General features: G+C 46.2%; 2 protein-coding genes and 1 pseudogene across 3 annotated transcripts; 1 reads left to right on the top strand and 2 right to left on the bottom strand.

Moving 5' to 3' along the window:
* Positions 1 to 5,943: 5,943 nt before the first annotated feature.
* On the top strand, positions 5,944 to 6,650 carry LOC101992850 (39S ribosomal protein L36, mitochondrial-like). The gene is made up of 2 exons (XM_005371847.3): positions 5,944 to 5,966; positions 6,039 to 6,650. The coding sequence occupies exon 2, from the start codon at positions 6,052 to 6,054 to the stop codon at positions 6,358 to 6,360; it is 309 nt and encodes a 102-aa protein (XP_005371904.1). The 5' UTR covers positions 5,944 to 5,966; positions 6,039 to 6,051; the 3' UTR covers positions 6,361 to 6,650.
* Positions 6,651 to 12,492: 5,842 nt separating this feature from the next.
* On the bottom strand, positions 12,493 to 18,832 carry Maged1 (MAGE family member D1). 2 transcript variants are annotated; one of them, XM_005371846.3, is made up of 13 exons: positions 18,589 to 18,832; positions 17,966 to 18,039; positions 16,590 to 17,279; positions 15,360 to 16,028; positions 15,200 to 15,263; positions 14,948 to 15,027; positions 14,695 to 14,786; positions 14,396 to 14,475; positions 14,261 to 14,303; positions 14,008 to 14,070; positions 13,721 to 13,835; positions 12,907 to 13,292; positions 12,493 to 12,697 (listed from the first exon to the last, which is right to left on the bottom strand). In XM_005371846.3, the coding sequence occupies exons 2-12, from the start codon at positions 18,008 to 18,010 to the stop codon at positions 12,915 to 12,917; spliced, it is 2,319 nt and encodes a 772-aa protein (XP_005371903.1). In that variant the 5' UTR covers positions 18,011 to 18,039; positions 18,589 to 18,832; the 3' UTR covers positions 12,493 to 12,697; positions 12,907 to 12,914. The 2 variants fall into 2 exon arrangements, with proteins under 2 accessions (XP_005371903.1, XP_013210907.1); XM_013355453.2 differs by having other exon boundaries at positions 17,127 to 17,279; positions 18,589 to 18,829.
* A 2,482-nt stretch (positions 18,833 to 21,314) lies between these two features.
* Positions 21,315 to 24,188, bottom strand: part of LOC101995648 — a 6,816-nt pseudogene continuing 3,942 nt past the window's right edge.

Below are 24,188 nucleotides of genomic sequence, written 5' to 3'. Positions count from 1 at the left end.
ACCAGGCTGGCCTCGAACTCACAGAGATCTGCCTGCCTCTGCCTCCTGAGTACTGGGATTAAAGGCGTGCGCCACCACCGCCCGGCGGGACATCCTTCTTTAATAGCATCATTCTTTATTGATTCTTTGGGAATTTCCCATCATGCATCCTAGTCCTGCTCACTTCCCAGTCCCTCCATATCCTCCCCTCATCCCTGCTGCATACCCTCAAAAAGAATCCCCCAAATCAATTAAAAGCAAACCAAAACAAAACATAAAACCACCCTTTCCTGTCTATCCAACACCTCTTCATGGCATCAGGAGCTGTGGTGTGTCACACAGTATACTTCTTGTCCAATTAGCCTGCCCACCCGCAAAATGTTCATTGCAATGAGTCATTGGTCTGGGTCAAGGCCTCTGACACACCATCATCCCTGGACCCTCCCCAAAACTCCTCTCAGAGATCCTGCTGTTATTGTTCCTCAGGACCAGTCCCTTCTCACACTCCACAGGTCAAAGATGGGGTAGGGTGTGCTTTTACTGACAGTAACAGTCTCCACTACTCTAACGGACAGGGCTTCCAAATTATAAGGTACATACATCCAAAATATCTCTACATTTTCTAAACTTATGACATAGGATTCCCATCATTAGCCCCTTTCCTATACCTCCTTGGTAACAGAAATCTCTGCTGTATGACACGGTCTTTATAGGGGACATATCAATGGGACAAATAGATCTAACTCACTGTGCAATTTCTTCATGACTTTCAGACCCACCTCTGATGAACTCCCCTACCGTGTCAGCTGCTAAATCTTGCCCACTGCAAAAGGACATACCTCCTACCAGTTCTTCCGTCGGGCCCTATGCCTATCTCACTGTCTATCGGCATAGATCTTACCAGGTTCCCAACTCAGGTTCAACCACTGACCTTTGCTTTTGGTCATCAATAAATAGAGTATCCACGAAAGCTTGGGAAAGAGTCTTTTCCCTCTCTAACACCTTGTACTGACTGGCTTTGTGTCAACTAGACACAAACTAGAATCATCAGATAGGAAGGAGTCTCAGTTGAGGGAATGCCTGCATAAGGTGTAAGGCATTTGCCTAATTAGTGATTGATAGAGGAGGGCCCAGGCCACTGTGGGTGGTGCCATCCTTGGGCATCCTGGGCTCTATAAGAAAACAGGCTGAGCAAGCCATGTGGAGCAAGCCAGTAAGCAGCACTCCTCCATGGCCTCTGCATCAGCTCCTGCCTCCAGGTTCCTGTCCTGACTTCTTTCAATAATGAACAGCAATATGGAAATGTAAGCCAAATAAACCCCTTTATCCCCAACTTGCTTTTTGGTCATAGTGTTTTAAAAACCCTAACTAGGACACACCTCTTTCATCCTATTATCTAGATGCAAATTTCCTGTTTCTCCAAGATACTGGCCATCTCAGCCCTGCACTCATGCTTCTCCTTCAGTGTGTGAAATTGAACCTACCAAAAAAATGACCAATTATTCCATCTCTCCCCCCCTCCACTTTACTACCTGTTTACTCAAGTAGCGCGTCTTCCTCAATGGCACCCCAGCCTACCTGGGTCTTCCCACCAACTGGATTGGTATTCGTACCCCAATACACTTATGTCCAAATGTAGACGTGGCTCTCAATAACTGAAGCATTTCAGTCCCCTTAATTGGCCACACATGCAACCAGATAATCTCCCTTCTTATCCCTCTACTTGTGGCTTTGGGGATGCCAGCAGGCATTAGCACAGGAAAAGGAAGCTTAGCTGTATCCTTAACATACTATCATGTTTATCTCAGGATATACAAGAAAGTCTTGGTGAGATCTCTCAAAGCCAGATAAGAATTCAGGATTAGGTAGTCTCGTCAGCAGTGCTCATGATCCAAAATATGAGAGGCCTAACTCTCCTGACAGGAGAAAAGGAAGAAGCTCGTCTCTTCTTGGAGGAGGAATGCCAGAGGCGCAGCAAAAATGACAGCCAGCCTTGCTTTAACAGGTCAGACAGCAGGCACCAGAATCACAGGCCAATGGCTTCAGAGCTTATCTTGGACTTTACGGTTCATGTCTATTGGTACCTCCTTGATAACAATGCTGATTCTTATATCCATAGAGACCTCCATAGTCTGTGTGCTGAGCCCATTTATTTAGACCGCTGTCCAGCATGCTGTATGAACTCATGTGCACAACATCCTCTGAATGGATGCACTCAGATACCAGCCTCGGATGCAAATGCCAACTTCTGACTACTCTTCAAGCAAATTCAGGGAGGGGAACTCCTAGCTGAATAATGCTTTAATCCACTGCAAAGAAGCCAGACTGATTAATCCTTTAGGGCCCTCTAATCCCCCTTTCTATAAAACCATCCCTCAGTCTTGTTTTTGTTCTATAAACAAAAAAGCTAGAAATGTTAGATTAAAAAATTCCTCTAGCTGCACTTCACAGACTCAGTCTCTGTCTGTCTGTCTGTCCGTATCTATCATGTGCTTCCCAGTCCTCACAAGAGCACGGTGTTTCACCTTCCTCCTCCTCTCCTGACTGGGCATTTCCAGATAACAAACCCAAAGCGAAGGAGGGCTGGGAACGGAATCGCTTCACTGAAAAATAACTAGGCCCATTGTCCTTTCAAGCACTTCTTATCTAGGGAAGCTCTTGGGACTTTTTAATACCCATTTTAGTCAGAAATGCAAAAATTATTATGTTTCTAAATCTAACTCGGTGAGACGAGTCAACCTTGGGCCCATTTCTTTGGGCACAACCTACCTTCTTTCTCTTGAAGGACCCAGAAAGAACTACTTCTGCGCTCGTTGAGCAGGCGAAAACTCTCTCTTTACCCCTGCAGCTCTGCCTGGCTCTCTAGTAACTCTTTACCCAAAGGTTGCTTCTACTTGCCATTTCTTTCTCGGAACTCCTTCATAAAACCTAACACGCAAGAAACAAATTTTGTGCACAAAGTCAACCAACTCACATGTAGAAATGGAAACTAGAAACGCAATGTCAGCTACAATCAGTTCAAAGCAAAGGGAATAGTGAGGCCAAAACTAATAAATCATGTATATGTACATGGCAAACTTGTGAAATATATCTGAGAAGATCCAAATACAGGGAGAGAAGGCGAGGAGGAGCACTGTAAAGATATACAGCCCTTCAGATGATCTCTGGGGGGAGTGCAAATTTACATCTGAATCTAAGCCATTTGTGGACAGGCTCACATTTCAGTTTCTATGGGTGTGCTGCTTACGTTTCTGCCAACGCCGTCCAAATGTGCCCCTATTCTCTGCATCCTCGTCCCACTAATTACTGGAGTCCTTTGAGCAAACGTGGTTGTGATTTTAGTTTACATTTCTCTGATAATTCCTGATAATGGATTTTCAAAAGACACACAACATTTTCATTATTGAGAATTTCATGCACACACATAATGTATTTGATCACATTCGCCCCTGCTCATCTCCCAACTCCTCTCAGATCTACCTGCTTCATCCCTCCCTTCTTCATGTCGTTTCTTTTTTTTCTTTCTTTCCTTTCTTATGGTTATTTGAGAGAGGGTTTCCCTGTGTAGCCTTGGCGGTCCTAGAACTCACTTTGTAGACCAGGCTGGCCTCAATTGCACAGAGATCTGCCTACCTCTGTATCCCAGGTGCTGGAATTAAAGGCATGTGCCACCATACATGGCTTCTTTCTTTCTTTCTTTCTTTCTTTCTTTCTTTCTTTCTTTCTTTCTTTCTTTCTTTCTTTCCTTCCTTCCTTCCTTCTCTTTCTTTCTTTTTGTATTTTTTTAAGCACTAGAGTCTCAGTATGTAACTCTGTCTGTTCTGAAACTTACTCTGTAGACCAGGCTGGCCTTGAACTCACAGAGATCTTCTTGCCTCTGCCTCACAAGGGCTTGGATTAAAGGTGTGTACTACTACATCCTACTATGTTCCCATTTCTTTTCAATTATCCACCAGTCCAATTTGTGCCGCCCATATCCTCATGTGTGTGAGCCCATCCGCTGGAGCATAGTCACCCTATCAGACCACCACACCCTTCCAGAGCGCAAACGCTCTCTCCAGTAGCAGTCAGCTGTCAGTAGCGTCTCAGCCTTTCCACTACATTCTGGAATGTAACTCTTGTGCAAGTAACTCCAGCTGCTGTGAGTTTATTGGTGCAGCAATCCTTCATGTCCAGAAGGCATTGTTCTTCCATGATCTCTGGGTCTTACAATCTTTCTGCTTCCTGTCTCTCATTTTTCGTGATCCTTGAGAGGAAAGGAATGCCGTCGATGTTTTGTTTATGCTTGAGCTCTCCATGGACACTCATTGTCTGTACTTCAACCAGCTGTGAACTTCTGTGTTCTCCAATGTCCACTGTTCGAAGACATTTCTTTTGAGAGGAGTGAAAGCTGTACTAAGCAATGGATAAAGAGACACAAATTTAAAGATTTTTTTGACACTTTGTCTATTTAGCAAAATAACAGTAGTGGATTCATACCTGGGGTTTATAAGCTCTCCAGCCATGGCTTCTTGGTCAAATTTACTAAACCAGACACGTGTTTCTTCCTCAGGAGCAGACCTCAAATCAAACCAGCCAGTAGACTACAGCCGATTATTCCAACAACATCCATGCCACTATTGCGCTCCTGAGTGTCTTTTGCTATGCTGGATGTTATTGTAGCTCACAGGAGAGTCATACCTGGGAAAGACTTCTGAAGACTTTTCTCCCCCAGCAGCCTGTATAGAGCATTCTGGTACTATGAGAGCTACCCAGTGGGGAGGAGGTTTTCTGGTCAGTACCAACTTGATTTCTCCATGTCTTGTGACCAAAGTTTGTCGTATCGTCGACAAGAGGGTCTTACCATCAGGTTCTGGTGGCTAAAACAAGAGCAGTGACAATAGCCTGCTTTGATTTTGGGGTTTCTGAAACAACTGTGGTCAACAACTTGAGAGGAGAGATCCTACACCTGGTATGGATTTTTATTTGGCAGCAGATGGCTGCTGGGAAGAGCATTATCCTGTGTATCCTCTAATAAAGCTCTTTTATACGAATATATTATAGATTAGTAGGTTTATGTATTGCTCTATCAAACATCCTTAGTGTTAATTATCCTTCCCTCCACGTTTTCCTCCGCCCTACTCTCCTACTGCTTCCCTTACTTACCCTCCCATTCCAGTAGCCCCCCGTTTCCTCCTTGCGTCACATGCGTTTACTGTTTTTTGATACTGAAATTTTTAAATGAAAAATGGTATGGAGACTTACAAAAAAATTAAAAGAAGAACTACCAGTAATCTGCCTTCTGTGAAATGAACTAAGTTTGTCCAGGTGACAGACATCTGTGTGCCAATATCCACTGCAATATTATTCATAAGAGCACAAATCAACTGTGTTTCCATCAATACAAGAATGGAGCCGGGCGGTGGTGGTGCACGCCTTTAATCCCAGCACTCGGGAGGCAGAGGCAGGCGGATCTCTGGGAGTTTGAGGCCAGCCTGGTCTACAAGAGCTAGTTCCAGACAGGCTCTAAAACTACAGAGAAACCCTGTCTCAAACCCCTCCCTCCAAAAAAAGAATGGGTAAAGAAAACACGGTACACAAACCCAGTAGAATACTAATCAGTCTAAAAAGTAAGGAAATCTTGGGCCAGTGAGGTGGCTTGGCAAGCAAAGGCGCCTGAGGCTGGTCTGAGAACCTGAGTTCTATCCTGGAACCCACATACTGGAAGGAGAGAAGCAAGCCCTGCAAGCTGTCCTCTGATCTGAATATTATTGTTATGGAGTGAGTATACCCAAACATGTACTTTTGCACACAAACAAACAGATAAATGTAAAAAAAAAAGATGTAAGGAAATATTGCTTTTTGCAACAGCATGGAGGGATTGAGAGAATATTACATAAAGTGAAGTGAGCCAGGCATAGGAAGGTAAGTACAACATGATCTCACTTGTATATCAAATCTTTAAAAAGTCAGATCCAGGCTTTGGGTAAGCGGGCGCCGGAGACCGTGTAAGCAGGAGATCGTGGCGGGTGGCACCCGTTCCCAGGAGTGGGTCTGCGTTCCGTGGGCGGCAGGCAGAGATCTGGCATCAGCATGGCTGCCCTGCTTGTGAGAAGCGCGATGGCTTCGCTCATGGATCCGCTCCTGCACCTGAGTCGCCTCACAGTGAAGCCCCGGGCCTTCTCCTCGTTCCTGCTGGGGACCCTTCCAAGCGCCAGACCCTGCGCAGAGGTGCGCTCGCTTCTCTGGGCCGGCCCCCTGCTGCCCCTGCAGCCCTCGCTGGGCTTCAAGACCAAGGATGTCCTCAAGAAGCGATGCCGGGACTGCTACATGGTGAAGAGGCGTGGGCGCTGGTTCGTCCTTTGCAAGACCAACCCCAGGCATAAGCAGAGACAAATGTGAGGGCAGGTGTTCATAGCAAGTTCGTTTCGCCGTATCAAAGAAAAATAAATGTACGCGTTCTGTAATCGAAGATCTGTGGGCCTTAGAGTTTTGTTGAACTCACCCGTTTAACCCCAATCATAGCCCAGTTCCTTCAAATCTAGCCAGACCAGAGCTGTTACTGTTCCTGGAACTGTGTTGAGCCGGAGGACAAAAGAAATAGGAATACTAAGCTGACTTTATCTCTTGAGACAAGATCTGGCTCCATAGCCCTGGCTGACCTGAAACTTGCCGACAACCTCCTGCCTCTGCCTCCCTGGTGTTTGTCATCAAAAGCGGCAGAATGCAAGCGCTTCTAAGAAACCAACTGAGCCGGGAGGCTCCTGTGGGGAGCACAGCAATCCCAGCTTAAAAATAAATGGTGTTGTTGGGTAACAACTATCCCAACCTTTACTCAAGGAAAACCTTGTTTACATAGAGATGTCTTTCAGAAACCAATTAAAAATGTTTGTCTTGACTGCTCTGAAAAAAAAAAGTCAGATCCATAGAAGTAGAGAGTAGAAGGGGGTTTGCCAGGGCCTGAGTTTGTGGGGTGGGGGTGCAGGTGTTGTCAATGAGTATGAATTTTCAGTTAATCAGGGTAAAGAAGATTCTAGAGACCTAAAGCATAGCATAGTATCTATAGCTATTAACACTGGATTGTACATTTCAAAATAGCTAAAAGAGTAGATCTTAGATCCTAACTTTTCTCTTTTTGTGGGGCGGGCTATTTGGCTCACACTTCCAGATCATAGCCCATCGTTGGAGGAAGTCAGGACAGGAACTGAAGCAGGGCAGGAACCTGGAGGCAGGAGCTGACACAGAGGCCATGGAGGAGTGCTACTTACTGGCTTGCTTCCGCTGGCTTGCTCAGCCCACCTTCTTATAGAACCCAGGGTCAGCAGCCAAGGCATGGCACCACCCACACTGGGCTAGGCCCTCCCCCATTGATCACTAAATGAGAAAATGCCTTCCAGCTGGATCTCACTGAAGCATTTTCTCTGCTGAGGCTCCTTCCTCTGATGACTCTAACTTATTTCACGTTGACACACAAAATTGGCCAGTACAGCTGACCCTTTGTCAACCTGACACATAAACACATCATTATTGAGTCACAACTCTTCCTTTCTTATTCATGCCCAAGATCTCACATTAAAATTATAAATAACTTTGAATGTCCCAGTCTTTACAAATTCAAACGCATTAAAATTTGAGTCTCTTTAAAATATACAACCTCTCTTAAAAGTTCAACTGGACTCCCTTAAAAATAAAAATTAAGTTAAATACCTTCTTTAAGAGGGAAGAACCATAGCACCATCACAATCTGAACCAAGCAAAACAAAACTCCAACAGTATAAATAACTCAGTGTCCAATTATCTGGGATCCGCTCAAGATCTTCTGTCCTCCTCCAAAGGGCTTGGGTCACTTCTCCAGCTCTGTCCTCTGCGGCAGTTTGTCGTCTAGGCTCCAGTTGGCTCCACTCTGCTGCTGCTGCTGTTCTTGATGGTCTTCCCATGGTACTGGCATCTCCAAAATGCTGGGCTCCCTTGCTGCAATGGGTGGTGCTTTCCCCAATAGCCTCTCTTAGGCTCTCTTTATGGTGCCAAGCCTCAACTTCTTTGCCTGATCTTTCAGTTCTAGGCCTTCAACTGCCACTGAGGCTGCACCTTCACCAATAGCCTCTCCTAGTTCTAAGCCTCAAGTGTTCTCCATGACTCCTTCATCCCTCCAAAACCAGAACCACGGGATGATGCTTACACATGACCGAGTCCAGCTGCCAGCATGAGGTACAACCATGGCAGCCTCTGGAACACAGCTTCTCTGTGCTCTCAGAAAATACTTCCCAGAATATTTCACCTCAGTGATGCTGGTCTCTTATTAATCCTTGCTAATTTTTAAGCAGTGATTTCATATATATATATATATATTACATACATGTATACATATATGTATATATATATGTTGGTAAACACTGTAGAACATATAACTTGACAATCATGCTTCACTGAAGCTGGCAAAGAAAACAGAATGATAAAAGTTAAAATGCATAGATCCGAATGCAGAATATTGCTTAATTGAGGTTGGGAACAGGATCTGCTTTGAGGAGGTCGGATTTGATTAGAGCATGCTGGATGCAGATGTGGAAATAGAATACCAAACCCTACTAAAATGTGCAATCAGTACGTGTTAATACTAAATTCAAAAATAATAAAATCAAAAGGAGTTACTTGATTTCCAAATTATAAAAATGTGCTAAAATGCCTTTTCAAATTACTGTTTCTTTATGAATACTTTTTATTTTTAAGTTTATTTTGGGGACTTTAACCCACGAGAACACTGTATTCTCATGTGTGGTGCTGTGACAGAGACAGAGAAAGCTGAGGCCAGGCCCCAGACTGAGCGACTATGTCAGTCCTTCGCTGTTTTCAGCCGTTCTGCAGCAGTCTCTCCAAACAGCCACCCAGACAACCCCTCCCAGGAGTGTGCTTGCCACATGGTTTCCCTGGAGGTTTCTTATGCTGGATGTACACTGGCCAGAAATGGTCTTAGGACCTCAGCACAATAGCAAAGAGAATTTGGAAATAGAGACGAGCAGATAGAAATTTAATTTTTCCTAATGGCTTTATTTTCTTCATCTACTTTTATAGACAGGTAAATGAGGATCAGAGAGGGCAAGACCCTTGGCTCAAAGTCATACCAACGGGCAAGGCAGAAGTAGTTTTAATGACTCTCTTTTTCTTATCTTTATAAATAAAATAATTGCATCAGAAAGATGTCAGAGGACCCCAAAACTGGAGGGAGATTGGAGAAGGAGACTTCAGAACTGGAAAGGAGCAAACCAAAGAGGAACAGTTTGAGTAAGACACTGCTCTGGGTATAAAATAACACAAACTATGGTTTTGTTCTTGTGCCAATCATTTAAGACTCCAAGGCCAAGCAAATATCTGGACAAGCCATTTCACAAAGACTACAGACTAGTTTTCTATTAATGCATGACAGATGTTCTCAGACTCAGCTAAAACAGCATCTAGTCCTCATTGCCCTACTTATTTGTGGGTCAGAAGTTCAGGAATGGTTTGGCTGGGTTCTCTGTTCAAGCGAGACTAAAAATCAAGACGTTGGTAGGGCTTCTGGGTAAGGAACTAATTCCAGTTTCACTTTATTTTTGGCATTATTCTTACCCCTGCTGCTGTAGATAACATACTATGTTTTATTCCCCTTTGATGGCCATCAGCCATGCAGGTTTTTGAACTCACAGAAGCTACACATATCTTAAAAAACAAAACCAATAAAAACAAAACAAACAAAAAAAAACTTATGCAGCTCTTTAAAGCCAGGCAGATTCCTTTAGTCCCAGCACTCAGAAGGCAGAGGCAGGTGGATTTCTATGAGTTTGAGGCCAGCCATGAACTCACAGAGAAACCCTGTCTTGAAAAGCAACAAACAAAAACCAAAGAAACAAAATTCTATGCATCTCTCTCATCTTCAAATCCAGGAATGTAGAATTTCTTTCTGTGAAACAAATCTTTCTCATTTTTCAAATTTCTCTTAGCAAGAGTATAGACACACATGATATCTTACCTGGCTAGGCCTGCCCTCGTGCCCAGAACATTCTCTATATTCTCTTCTCTCTCTCTCCCCCTCCCTCTCCCTCCCTCCCCCTCCCTCCCTCCCTCCCTCCCTCCTTCTCTGTGTGCATCTCCATCTCTCTCTGACACACATGGATTTTTTTAAAAAATATATTTTGAGACTAAGTTACAATTACATCCTGTTACAGAAAACATAAAAATAAGACCATTAATATTGAAGGCTTTATTCAAGTCTTGCCAGCTGTACAACTGCACCAGGATTTTTTGTGAACAGAGAGGGAATAGAACCAAATCCAGTAGCCAATAGCATACATACATGCATACAGTCCCTGTGCCTGGAGCTAAAGGGGCCATCAGCAAACACTGGGGTTACTCTGCCGGTTCCAGGCCCCAGTGACACACTTTCAAACTCCTTTGTCAGGCTCCTTAGAACTTCCTGGCATCCTCCACACCTCATCGTCCTCTGAATCAATCTTTGTAGGATGTGAGCACCCAGAAGAGCAGCCCAAGACTCACCTAGCATGGCTTAGAGGATCCATAGCCTTCTGTGATTTTTTTTTAATTAAAGATTTACTTTTATTTTATGTGTAGTGGTGTTTTGGCTGCACGTGTGACTGTGAGGGTGCTGGTCCCTGGAAGAGGACTTAGAGAGAGTTGTGAGCTGCTGTGTGGGTGATGGGAATTAAACCAGGCTCGCTGGAAGCAGCAGCCAGTGCTCTTGAGTGCTGAGCCATCTCCCAGCCACTTTCCTCTGTCAATTTCACATACATTAGATCACAGTCTTGGAGACAGCCAGAGTCTGGGAAGGTCTTCTTTCTGCCCCCATGCACAGATGACCTTCTGGAGCTGAGTGTACAGGTAGGGGAAGAGCTGCCTGACTTCACTGCGTCCTTGTGGGGGGGGGGTCTGGAATCCTTTCCACATACCCTAAAGCTCATCTGAGCTCCCCTCCCTCTGGAGCAGATAGAATCTGGAGAGTGTGGATCTGGGCTGTGGGCAGGGATGAGGGTGGTTGTAGTAACTTCAGGGAAAACCTGTGATTATCTTGAGGGTTTAAGGACATAAGTCGTGGGCTCCAGATGGCTGGCGCTGCCAAGCCACAGCTATCTATCTACCTGGATGCGTAGGCTGGGAAGGCACAGCGCACAGCGCACCAGGCCTGAGGTAGGAGGGGTGCTCTGTCCCCAAACTGGCTGGGAACAAAGGGCACAGTGAAAGCATCCTCCCACACGGCCTGACTGGCTCCAGTCCCACACATCCCGCTGTTTCGCATCACCCAGTCCTCAGAAATGCTAAGTACCACAGCCCAGACTCAAAGAGTCTCAGGGCTGTCACAATCCCTGCCAAACAGGTATCAGGCTGATTCTCCAGGCCTACCTGAGAAGAGGGCTGGGACCCATGCCCAGCAGAAAAGAAAAAAAAGCCTGAAGTAAGGCCAAGAGACAGCACAGGGATTAGAGCCCTACACTTCCTACTAGCCCTGGGCTCTCTTCTCAGCACGTGGGTATTAGCCATGGATCTAAAGAAGCCATGGGCACTCTGTCTCTGACCATTATTGAGGCCTTCCCAAATAAATTGCTTTTGCTTCTTTGCTCTTGCCCCCCCCCCCCATTTTTCTGCCCCTGCCATGTTCACATGCCCAAATACCGCAGTTTTTAAGTAAGTGATGGTCTAGGCCCGATTTTGTTCCTGGTGAGAAAACCTCATTAACTCAAGCAGGTCCACTCAGAGGTCAGAGTAGGTTTTACTTCCTCAATCCGGGTTTTTTAACTCCTCTTTCTCCTTGAGAGACTATTTTCTAAAATTTTTTTTGAGTTTCTAATTACATCATTTTCCCCTCCCCCCATACACCCTTTCTTGTTCTTTTCCAAACTCATGGCCTCCTTTTTTCATTAATTATTGTGAACACTTTTGAGGTCTCTTTCATCAACTCTTTGTGTCTGTGATGAAGGTCCCCAATCCCATGGCAACAGGGCATTGTGATGAGTTTTGCATTTCCAGAGACGGTACAGGGGTGATCTATTAGCTCAGCCCTTTATGGGGAATGTGGCTATGGGTATTCTTACATCAGAGACTCTGGTACCTGGCCCACGGGGTTATTCCTATGCTCACCTTTTCCCTAGAGTTATGCCGCTTTCCACACGGACATAATAAACAACATCCTGGAATCCTAAACCACTGACATCTTCTAGCCTCCACTCTCACCACCACTGGGTGTTTTATTCCTTCTATCTTCTTAAATGGAATTGTTTTGACCACCACACCTTCCACTGCATTTCTTACACAGCAGCACCGCCCATCACACGCATTATTTATGCAATATTTACTGAATAAACAATTACACCAGTCCTTAGATCAAATACACACTTGTATTCACTCATTCCCTTCTTCGGTTCCCAATCCGTTAGTTGCATCTACCCACATTTCCATGTATTGAAAGCTGATCTGCCCTTCAGGTTAGAGCCAATCAATAGGTTGATCCCTCTCTCTGGATATACACACAAAAAAGAGGAGCACATTTAATTCACTTTGCAATTTCAACATTTATTTCTGATACCAAAACTTGACAACACACAAGAAAAAAAAAGTAATAGACAGAATAGCAAATAAATTTATCTTGCATGCCACTCAGTCAACAGGATGTGGCTCTCTAGATAGCTGGGTTCTGAAGGAATCTGAGGCTTCAGCCTTACTCAGAGGGAAAACTACTGCAAATGATGAGCAGGATCTGTGAATAGAAGAAAAGGGGGAAATAATTCAATAAGCTGTACCAAATAATAAGGATCATATACACCAAATAAATAGCAGTTCTTTGTACTTCTTTTTTCTCCACCATGGCTTATGTATCACTACTAGCTCAGGAATGTGACTACAATCCCCACTGACCATCTACTCCCCCAAGAATCCCATTTGCCTAATTCAGAGTGATTTACTTACTGGACATTTTACTCAACCCAGAAGAAGCCAATGGCACCGAAGTTGGCGGCGAAGTTGGCAGTAGCTGTACCACTGGGGCTGATAATGGGGCCAGTAAAGGCCTGAGGAAATCTGGAGCGGGCATTCTGGTGGTATCGGGCCCAGAAGGTAAAGGGGATTCTGGACCAAGGATCTCCAAAATCTCCTTCCTCATCCCAGGTCAGCAGCTCAAACTCGATGTCATCCCAGCTCCAGGGCCCAGACACAGCCTCATCTCCGATTCCCATGCGGGTTCGTGCTTCAGCGCGGGCCTCTGCCTCAGCAGCAGCAGCATCCAGAGCATCCAAGGCTTCATCTGCAGCTTCCATGAACTGTGCGGTCCAGTCACGAGGGTCTCTCTTCTGAACCTGCGATGAGGAACATAGGAGTAGATTAGAATGCTGATTGCCAGGGGCTCAAGTGGGATGAGGAACAGGGACATATTCATTAAAGGGCATGAAGTTTAGTTAGATACAATGAGTAAGTTCTAGATATCTATTAGGCAGCAGAATGTCTTATAAGTTAATGACTACCACGTATTTTAAATTGCTAAGCTAGCTTCTCGTGTGTGTTCCTGTATGTGTGTGTGCACATATGTGTGCATGCATGGAGGCCAGAAGTCAACCTTGGGTGATGTTCCTCAGGTACCGTCCACCTTATTTGAGTCAGTGTTTCTCGACAAGTAGGCTCTCCATCTCCCCAGGACTGGACTACAAACGTACACTACCACATGTGGCTTTTTTACACGGGTTCTGGGGACAGAACCCAATTAACCTATTAGCAGTTCCTCCATTACCTCTGCAATGAATCTCAGCACTTTCATCTTGCTGGTCTCATGGTAGGAACGGAGGCCCCAGAGGAACTCATACTCAGGAGGGTTGCTGTTGGGCACTCGTCTGTAGTCCAGGTATCTGAAGTGGGGAAAAAAAGTCTGCGTTTATGGGCAGTCTGTGAAAAAATACCTCATAAATCTGGATTTTGAAACTCTTTAATTCAAACAGAACTCATTTACTCCAGACTCACTTCTAAACATAGTCAGGGTATCTATCCTCTAAGGGTTCCTAGGCCAGTGCAATCACTTACTTTTGCTTCACGAACTCGTAAGTAAGAAGTTTTCTCAGATCACCAAGGAGGGGGTGTCTGACCCTGATGGTAAAAAAAGGAAACAACAATCAGAATTCAAGACTGTTTTCCCATCTATTCAAATAATGTAAACTTCCCCAAAGCACTCCCCCCACCCCCCTGCTGCCACAAGACCATCATGTAATGCAATCCTGGAACCACCCTCTGCTGCCAAAGGATAATTCAGACAGGAGATGAAAGAGCCTAATCATACCCAGGACGCAGTCCCATCTTGCGCAGTGCATCCCAAAGGACAGCTGTAACAGGAGGCAAGAGGAGAGATAAGGCACAGAAAGTGAGCATGAGAATCAGGTTGTAGTAATCCCCAGCTGCAAGTCCAGCCACTCACCCTCACTGGCACGGTTGCCATTCATGAAGATAATGCCCAGAATCACCAAGAGGAGGCCAAGCTTGGGTGTATCTTTGGTCCTAGAGGACAAAAAGAATATTTATATATACATATATATAGCCAGCAGCCATTTGCATGAAAACCCCAGCAAGCTTGCCAATTTAGCTTTTCCACTATTCCTCAGGGGAGATCATTATGCCCCCACTCTGCCCATGACCTTCTATGCGAATGAATACTGAAATTCTTAGGAAGAAAGCATCACTGAGAAAGGCCATATTCCACCTCCTTTCCCATCTTACGTTCCCAGTATGCCAGCCAGGGACTCAGGAGTACTGATGAGAATATACAGGTGCTCTTCTTTGTCAATTTCCTTCAGCTGAATTCCAAACTTCTACAGGGGCAAGAAAACAATTATGAAATCACAGCAGTCAGCATAATCTTCACATAGGCAGGCAGTCACAGCCCCGTTAAGCCTTGCCCTAAACTTTCAGGTAGGAATCTCGTAAAACTGACTTTCCCCATCATTCCAGCCTCTTAGATTTGGCTTTTTACCTTCTCCAGGACAAAGCAGGCGCGTTCGATGATTTCTGGATAAACATCAGTGTATTCTCGGATGATATCCCTCAGCATTTCTGTAGGAGACAAGGGGAAGCCCTGGGACTGAGTGGGAGTACCGAGTAGCAGTCCCTTTGTCAGCCCTGGTGAGGGTAGCTGAGTCGGGATCTTCAAAGGTACAGACAGAAGCATCAGCTGTGCAAGGGAAGGGATGGATGCCCTAAGAGCTCAGGGATGGGCAGGACCTACCTGAGCGCTTGATGGGCACCTTCGTGTAGTCTTTAAGCATCAGGTACTTGACCAACTTATTTGCCTGGGGAGAAAGAAATAATTAAAATTACGCTTGCAGCAAACTTGGCTCATTACAAAGGGAAGGATAACAGCAAAAGACGAGAGGTGCAGTGCTTACTCTTTCCTGAAGAAGGGCCACATCTCGGGGCTGTGGTGGACCCTGGTTCTGTGAGGCACGAGAGTTGGGGGAGGATCTCAGATTGGGCGAGGGTCGTAAGTTCTGCCAGTCAGGTGGAATTGGCCAGTCGGCAGGGATCCAGTCAGGTGGAAAAGGCCAATCAGTGGGAACTGCCCAGTCAGGAGGCAGTGACCAGTCATGGGGTAACTGCCAATCTGGAGGGCCTTGCCAATCTTGAGGGTTCTGCCAGCTGGGGGGAGCCTGCCAGGTGGGTGGGGACTGCCATCCAGCTGTATTCTGCCAGGCCATTGGGTTTGGCCAGACAATTGGACCAGGCCAGACAATGGGATTTGGCCAGATCACTGGATTCTGCCAGATCACTGGGTTAGGCCAGATCACTGGATTCTGCCATGTAACTGGGTTCTGCCAAGCTGATGCTGTCTGCCTAGCTGGGGGACTCTGACGTGCTGGTGGGGTCTGCCTGGTTGTCTGGTTTTGCCAGCCTGACGGGTTCTGCCAAGCCAGTGGGGTCTGCCACAGCACATTCTGGGGCGCGCCAGGTGGGTTCTGAGTGGTCACTGGAACTGGAGCAGACCTCCAGTTCCCGGAAGCCAGTGAGGCCCGTCTTTGATCCCCACTGCTGTTCTCCTCCACATTCAAGTTGTTAATCTGCATTGTAAGAGAAAAGAGAATTCCAGCTTCACTATTAATCCTGAGTCCTTCCAGTAGCTAACCTAGGACGTTAAAGCAAACATAAAGCGACTAATGGCTACTGAGGGGTCATTTTATGCTTCTTTTTCGTTGTCTTTCACCTCCAAACCAGATCAAGGACAACCATAAAGGGGGGCCCAGAGCATCTCCTTTCCTATGTGACCACTGCTCCCACCCTGAATTTGAGTCTCATTTCTCCTAGACCGTGTTTTCTCTAGCGAGTGTGGGACTCTTCAAGATCCAATGATAACTCAGTGTGAGCCTGCCTCTCTTAAGACCTCACCCATGGTGCGTACTGTCAAAATGTACAGGGGGTATGGTGATCTGTATGATCTGTGTCCTTGTATAGACTCACCATCAATCTGTGGCCAATCAGGGGTCAGGAATAAGCATTTACCTTCAACAGCCCCTACAGCTTAGCCCAAATACAGGTATATATGCCCTTTATTTTGTTTGGAGCAAAGGTACTTCAAAGAAAGGCGAGCACCCAGAGCGGAGTGAAGCTAGCAGGGATCTCACCTTGCGGGTCCTCTTGCCCCGAATTATAGTCCGGGACTCCACATTCTGAGCCTGGGAGCCATCTGCTGAGGTCTGTGCAGCTGCGCCATCAGTTTCAGAGATACCTGGGCTGGTCCCTATGTCAGCCATCTTGGCCTGGTTTACATTCTGGATCTGGGCATCAGCTGCAGAGACCTTAGTGGTACCATTCCAAGCCTTAGTAGCTTTCTTAGGCTGGTTGTTGGCCATCTCATTGGCACTGGGAGACTGAGAGAAATTGTACGCGGCACTGGGGCCTGCCTTAGTATTCTGGGCCTTAAAGGCCATTTCAGACTTTTTAGCTGCTGATTTGCCTGTGCCTGCTGCCTGGGAAAACTCAGAGGCAGCATTTGGACCTTTAGCGGTGCCATTCTGTGACTTAAAGGCTGCCTTAGACTGGTTCTTGGGCATCTCCTTGGCATGACGTGCCTGAGAGAAATCATTTGGACCCTTGGTATTCTGAGCTTTAAAGCCTGTCTTAGGCCTAGCAGCAGCTGTTGAAACCTCAGTATCAGCCACCTCATTGGCAGTTGGGGGCTGTGAACTCTGGGGACTAGCATTCTGCCCACTGGCAGCTGCCATGGCCTGGTTGGTGGGTGGAGCCTCGGAGATCTGGATGGCTTCCATCAAGGTCTGCACAAGCAAGGTGCCGTCTTCGACAGGGGCCTCAGCCTGCAAATACAGGAGGGGGACATTTCAACCTCTGGGCTTTCTAAGCCAGATCAGAAGGAGGGGCACACGCAGCAGGGGAGCTGTAGACAAGAGTCACAGTTCACAGATCTGGGGGCAGAGGAGGGTCAAAGGGGGCGGGGCGGGAACAAAACTTGGTTAAGGGTAGAGGGGGCAGGGCAAGGTGAGGGCAGTCAAAGGCAGCAGGGGCTTGTGAGGAGCGTGGTGCGACCACTGAACCCCATGCGTGTTTAGAGCCGGACCGCTTAGGCTTGCGGTGGGGAGCTCGAGACCTGGGAAGGAATGGAGGAGGATAAGCGAGAGGGTGGAGGGGGAGTCTCGCTGCGTGGAGAAGGGGAGGGTGGAGGCGAGAGGCTGGGGGGATGGGGCGATAGACGTCTCTACACGCGTCAGGGTTATGGAAAAAAAATGGTTCCTTACCCAACCCGCATTCTCTGGGCAGAATGCCCTGACTAACAGGGTCTCCCCTTTCTCTAAGCAGGGACCGATGGCGGAGAAGGGACGCCCCTCCCCCCCATTCGATAAACGCTAGAAATTTGAGAGCCAGCGGAGTCTAGGCCGGAAGAAGGGCAAAAATCAGATCCTGGCATTTGCGCCACCTAAGGGGCCGGGGGTGGGCGTCATCTGTCAGCAGGGAAAATGGAGGAATGGGGACCGGGGAATCTCACCTGGAAGCCGCGGAGGCCTGCACCGCCGTCCGGATTCTGAGCCATAGCTCTAGTCTCGGTGGCAAGAGCAGAGCCTAGAGGGGTGTGGGAGAGGAACTAGGCATTATACTACAGAAGGAAAATACGCAGGGCCAAATTGTGTGTGCGTGCGTGGTTTGATTCTGGGGGCGGGGGAGGTGCGCGGTACGGGGAGAGACAGGCCTAACCGGAGCGGGAAAAGTAAACGGCCCTCCCGATGGACAATCTAAAATTTCCAGACGCCGACAGCGAAAACGCTTCAAATCCGCGTTCCGGAATCCGTTAAGAGCTCCGAATGCGGTATTTTTCGGGGGGCGGGGGGGAGGAACGGGAAAAATTCGCTTCTGGGAAGTTGAATTACGGTTGGGAATCAAGAGGCGTCGTATAACGGATCAAGGTCGGGAAATCTGAGGATTCCGCGAAGGAATTGGATAAGGATTCAGAGAAGGAACGGGGTTCTAAATAAAAAGGGATCGGGAGAGGGGCATGAATCGGGGCTCGAGCAGGAGGGGGTTTCTAAATCCAGGGTAAAGGGATGGGGATAAAAGGGTGGGGGAGGGGCGCCGCACCAGGGGGCAGATGCCCGCTCTGGGGGTTCATCTCACCTTGCCTCAGGCTCTAACCCCAGCCCCCTCGCTGCCTTCCTTCTTCACGACTCAGAGGATCAGGACTGCTGGGCTCGGCTCTCGGCAGCCGCACTCCGCACTCTCTCCGTGTCCAGGAGAAAATGCCAGCGCGGCAGCTCGGGCGACCCCGCCTCTTCGCCTAATATACCACCCACCGCCTCAGGACGGCTTGCGCCTGCGCACCAGAGAGCTGTCCAAATAAGAGTCCCGCTTGCTTTCCCAACAAAAGCTTCATCCCGAAGCCCTGTCGCGCATGTGCACTTGGAGGAGATCCCGCCTCTCAGCCAAGCCGACTCTCCCACCGCCAACCAGGTTGACAGTGGACGGAGGAGGTTCCTCCCCTTCTTCTTACGCACCCACCCCTTCAACAGCTGCGCAGCGCCTTTTGGTCCCACCCCCTGGCCCAGCACACCAGCCCCCTACCTTTATCCGCAATGCGTCTCTCCTCAGTCCCTCCCTTTTTCCCGAGGACTCTCTAGCCAGGTCCGCCACTGCCGCCCACCCGTCGCTCAGGGCCCCCTAGGGCGGCCTCTGCGGGGGGTCTCTTATTTCGACACGAGCCTAGGGCCTCCGCTGAGTTCACCCGCTTCGAAGCGCACGAACATTAACGGCTTGGGTGGGGGTGGGGGGATGCTTTACAGGAGGTAGCGAAGCCAGTGGCGATCTATAGATTGCCTCAGGAAATTAGTTTTTCTCTTGCCCTTTTTGCAGTTTTGCCATGGAAACGTTTTCTGAGGGGTGGGGTGGGTCAGACCCAGGAGAGAAAGGCCGAGGGCCACGGGATCACACCCACCCCCCCACCCCCCGGCGATCACAGCCCCCCGCCCCTCGATCACAGCCCTCCGCCCCCGCACCGAGCTTGTTTATCTCGAACGGCAGCCCTAGGAGAGGGATGCGGGGGTGGGGGGCAACATCCTCATTTTACAGCAGGTAGCTAAGTCTTAAACCCACTGTCTCCGCCGGGGCACTGAGCTGGTAACAAACAGAAAAGGCAAGATTTGCCACAGCACGGTGGTGTACACTGTTAATTTCAGCACTTGTGATTTAGGAAAGCCACGAGTTCCAGACCAAGCAGTACAACTCCGAGACTTTATTCAAACAACAAACATCCATGTGGGGCCTGGATTTTCCCGACAGCAGAATCTATATAGTATTCGTGCTGGTCTGAGAACTGAGGCACTCCTGAATTTTCCATTGGAATGAAAAGCTTTCCTCTTCCCAATATGCGTTGCAAGTGGACAAGGCCTGTGTTCTAGAAGGCCCTAGTATGTGTGGGAACCCTTCAGGTTCCCGCTGTGCTCCTACTGGCAGGCACTTCCCAGGAGTGAGACCCCAGAAGTTGGTGTTTGCTGGAGCAGCCAGAGCGGTCAGGTGTGTCTGTCCTGTTCTTGCAGAATGAAGCTGGGCTGGGCTTTAGATTTTACTGGCTCGTCCATCTGTCCGTGGCTCCCTGAGCCCCTGAGAACATAGTCACTTTAGTGGATTTCTCTGAGCCTGGTTTACTCCCTACACAAAGTAAAAATCACAGAACGTGGGTCCTGTCCAAGGACGTGGAACCTGCTGTGTTTCCAAGATGGCTGAAGGAACAAACGCAGAAAAAAATGACACCCAGATACGAAGTGACTCAAACGAAACCCATAGGTTTCCCAAATCCAAGGCAGCTTTGAGCGCTTTTCCCATTTATTCTGGCGTCAGCCCCTGAAAGGAGCCTGTATATGAAAGAGGGCTAATGCTAGGAAGGACTGCAGCATTTAGTCCCCAAGGGCCAACATCAATTCTGCCAGGCTGGATGACTTCCCTCATCTGTTGCATAGCAACCTCCTCTGTCAGCTGCCTGTTTTTCCTCAGCACTTCCTCTGTAAAGCGTCTGCAGTGGGACGTGATCAGACTCGGGAAAGGAGGGCTGAGGTGCCATTTTCGAGAGTATCTGCTTTCGTGTCTGTATCTTCAGTCATGACCCAGACTCTGACTTTTACACTCCTCTCCCACTGCCCCCTCCCCTCTCCAGCTGGATATCTCTTGATAGTCTCCAAATTATTACTCCCAAATTTATTCTCTTATGTTTTTCCTCCTCACCACTATTTCCTGTAATTATCCTCTTTTTGCCATATTAGAATGGAGGCTTCTTTAGGAACATGGACTGTTGTCTGTTTTATTCATTGTTGAATCCTCAGCGTGAAGAACAATGCCTAGGCCATTTTGTATTTTCAATAAATAATTGTTTGATGAATGAATGAATGTACCTACCACACTGCTAAAAGCGGAGACTTGAAAGGAATTTTTGCTTGATAAATTCACTTATTTTTTTTTTGTCATACACAGACACATTATGCATCCTCATTACAGGAATAGTTTATCATTTGCTAATTTTCACTGCCTTGAGCCACTGGCTAAGGTTTTTATGCTACCTTTCATATAGCATTTTAAGTACACACACAGCTCTTCTTGCATTAATAGGAAGATATTCAGGTGGAAAATATTTTTGAGTCACACTCTTTTGCTTAATGCTTCACATTCTTTCCGTTCTGTGAGAGGTACATTGTTAACATGATCTTTCTATCTTTCCTTGATCAAAGATTCTTGTTTTGATCATTTGACAAGAGCTAAAAGCATATGTAATTTTTTTGCATCTGATTTACTTATCAAAAATCTAACTCTGAGTCATTCTTCAAAAAAAATTAACATTCATTTTTGTTTATGCTTGTTCATGTTGTAACACGGATCCCGGTGTTAACTGAGCGCACTTTGCGGAACAGGCAAAGGACTGACTGTCCAGAAAAGACAAAAGACTCCAATGCAGGAAAAGACTTTACCAAAGACAGCTAGCCGGCTTTCAGGCTCCTTCCGTGAGACTCAGACGGGAAATGAGGAGGTGGGAGCCTGAGGGGCGGGGCAGGACTCTGTTGTCCAGATGTTCTTCCCTGAGCAAACCTGTCTTTCTAACTTTCCCTCAAAGTGTCTGTAGGTTTGTCCCTCTGCGTGGACGCCGCCTATGTGCTGGTTTCTGGATGGACTCCCTGGAGCTAGAGTTATATAGGTGGTTGTGTGCCACCTGGTGTGGGTGCTGGGAACTGAACTCAATAGATTCCAACTGCTGGCCCGTCTCTAGCCCCTAATTTCTTTTCTTTTCCTTTTTTTTTAAACGTTTGTGTGTGTAAACAGATTTCCATTCCTTTGAGTTAAATGTCCAACAGTGCAATTTCTGGGTCTTCTAGTGTGTGTTAGTTTTACAAGGAAGCTACAGATCTTTCCATTTTACATTCATTAACCACACAGGAGTGGTCCAGTTTCCACAACTCTTTGGTGGCATCTGTAGTCGAAAGTTTTAGCAATAGTGTGTAGCAATGGTTCACCATGATTTTAATGGACATTTCTCTGATGGTTAACCAAATTGAATATTTTTGTGCGATAATTTCACACCCACATCTCCTTTCTAATAAAATGTTTATTTTATCCATTTTCTAATTGGATTGTTTTATTGCTTTTATAAAATATGCTGGATCTTGGTAAGAGCGCTGCCGTGCAAGCATGATAATTTGAGTTAAAATCTCTAGCACACATGTAAAAAGCTGTATGTAGCTATGCACATCTGTTATTCAGATGGAGACAGGAGGATTGCTGGATCTTCCTGTCTGTAGGTTTACTGAAAGACTTTGCAGGAAGCACCTGGATCTTTGGCTTCTGTGAGTGCATGGATGTATGTTCCTACACACTAATGAACACATATACTACACACATTTGCCATGCTTACATGCACACACATATTCACACATACAAAGAGGTAATGAGCTAATTAATCTTTAAAGTTGAATATTGACTTTTTTCCAGTTTATTAATGAGTTGTCAGATATGTGGTTTGCATTTTTCTGTTTATAGCTTATCCTAGCCTCATTTAAAAAACTATTTTCTTTCTTCCTTCCCTTCCCTTCCTCCCTCCGTCCCTCCCTCTATCCCTTCCTTCTTTTCTTTCTTTCCCTTCCTTTCCCTTCCCTTCTCTTTCCTTCCTTCCTTCCTTTCTTGTGTGTGAAGGTGCCTATGAGTGCTGGAAGAGGATGTCTGGTCCCTTGAAGCCGTATTCACAGATGGCTCAATGGGTGATGGGAACCAACCTGATTCAGCTGGAAGAGCAGCAAGCATTAACTGCCGAGCAATCTCTTCAGCCCCCTCTTTTTATTCTTATAGTAGAGTCTTTTGCAAAGCAAAAATTTGAATCTCGTGGAAGTCCAATTTGTTGATTATTTTTAAAGGATTGTAGTTTATAATTCCGGTATTCAAGAGGTGAGATTAGAGAAGTGTAAATTCAAGACTAGCTACATGGTGAGACTGTGACATAATAACAAGCGAAAGATGGGTGTTTTATGTCATTTCTAAGAGCTCTTCAACAATATCGAGGGTAGGAAGAATTTTTCCTCTTATCTTCCAGAAGTCTTTCAGTTTTAATTATAATTCTTGTCAGCCATTAAGCAAAGGTCCATCCACCTCCTAAAGGTTCCCTAACCTTCCCAAACACGGCCACCAACTGGGGACCAAGTACACAAGCACAGATGCCTATAGGAGACAGCACAGACCACAGCACCCAGAAAGCACAGGATCTCATCTCAAGTTTTGTTTTAGGTATGAAGTTTAGGTTGAAGTTTGTTTTACCCTTAGCTTGGGGGGAAGTTAGAGCTATAGATAGCCAATCACCACAACACAGTTTTATTTAAAGATATTTTCTATTGCCTCGGTTTTACAGTTTGTCAAAAATCAATTGGCTTTATTGATGTGAAGCTATGTCTATGTCCTCCATCCTATGCCATTGTTCTGTGTTTACTCAAAGTAGAATAATTTCTCTCAGTCTATTTTTCTTCTTTCCCCAAATTATCCTATTATCCTATCCTTTTATCTTTTTGCATATTTTGGAAAAATATTGTCAATATATAAAAACCATCTTGCTTGACTTTTGATAGAAATTCCACTCAAACTGTGTATAAAGTTACATAAAATTAATATTTATTTACTTATTCAGCACTTCTAATCTGTAACCCAGTATGTTACTTCATTTACTATGTTCTCCTTTCATTTCTATATTAAGATTTCCTGGGGGGTATTACTATAGAAGTCCTGTACATATTGTTAATTGACACATATACTTCACATTTTAGTCACTATAAATACTATTCTATCATTAATTTTGGTTTCCATGAGTTCACTGCACACACACACACACACACACACACACACACACTTTTTAGTGTTAACATGAATGAAGGAGGCAAAGTGCTATGCTTATTTACTGTTCACATTATTTATTTATTTATTTAGATTTTTCTAGACAGAGTTTCTTTGTGTAGCTCTACCTGTCCTGAAACTAGTTCTGTACACCAGGCTGACCTCAAATTCAGAAATCTGCCTGCCTGTGCATCCCAAGTGCTGGGACTAAAGGAGTGCATTACCTTGCCCAGTTTAATACTCGATAGCTATATCAAATCCATTTGGGCAGTGCTTTAAATAAATATCAGTGAACACTCTACTAGTAAGTAAAGGTTACCAGAAGACGCGAAGAGAAGAAACCTGCAAGCAGAACCTCAATGCACAAA

The sequence above is a fragment of the Microtus ochrogaster genome, unplaced genomic scaffold, assembly GCF_000317375.1.
Source record: "Microtus ochrogaster isolate Prairie Vole_2 unplaced genomic scaffold, MicOch1.0 UNK131, whole genome shotgun sequence".
Lineage (NCBI taxonomy): Eukaryota > Metazoa > Chordata > Mammalia > Rodentia > Cricetidae > Microtus > Microtus ochrogaster.
Note: the sequence above shows the minus strand (reverse complement) of the source record. Positions and strands in the feature narration are given on the sequence as shown.

Coding starts and splice junctions, on each gene's coding strand:
- LOC101992850 (XM_005371847.3), top strand. CDS start 6,052: ATGGCTGCCCTGCTTGTGAGAAGCGCGATGGCTTCGCTCATGGATCCG.
- Maged1 (XM_005371846.3), bottom strand. CDS start 18,010: ATGGCTCAGAATCCGGACGGCGGTGCAGGCCTCCGCGGCTTCCAG. Junction 14,071..14,260: donor AAGATGGGACTGCGTCCTGG/GTATGATTAGGC, acceptor TTTTACCATCAG/GGTCAGACACCCCCTCCTTG. Junction 13,293..13,720: donor TGCTGAGATTCATTGCAGAG/GTAATGGAGGAA, acceptor TCCTCATCGCAG/GTTCAGAAGAGAGACCCTCG.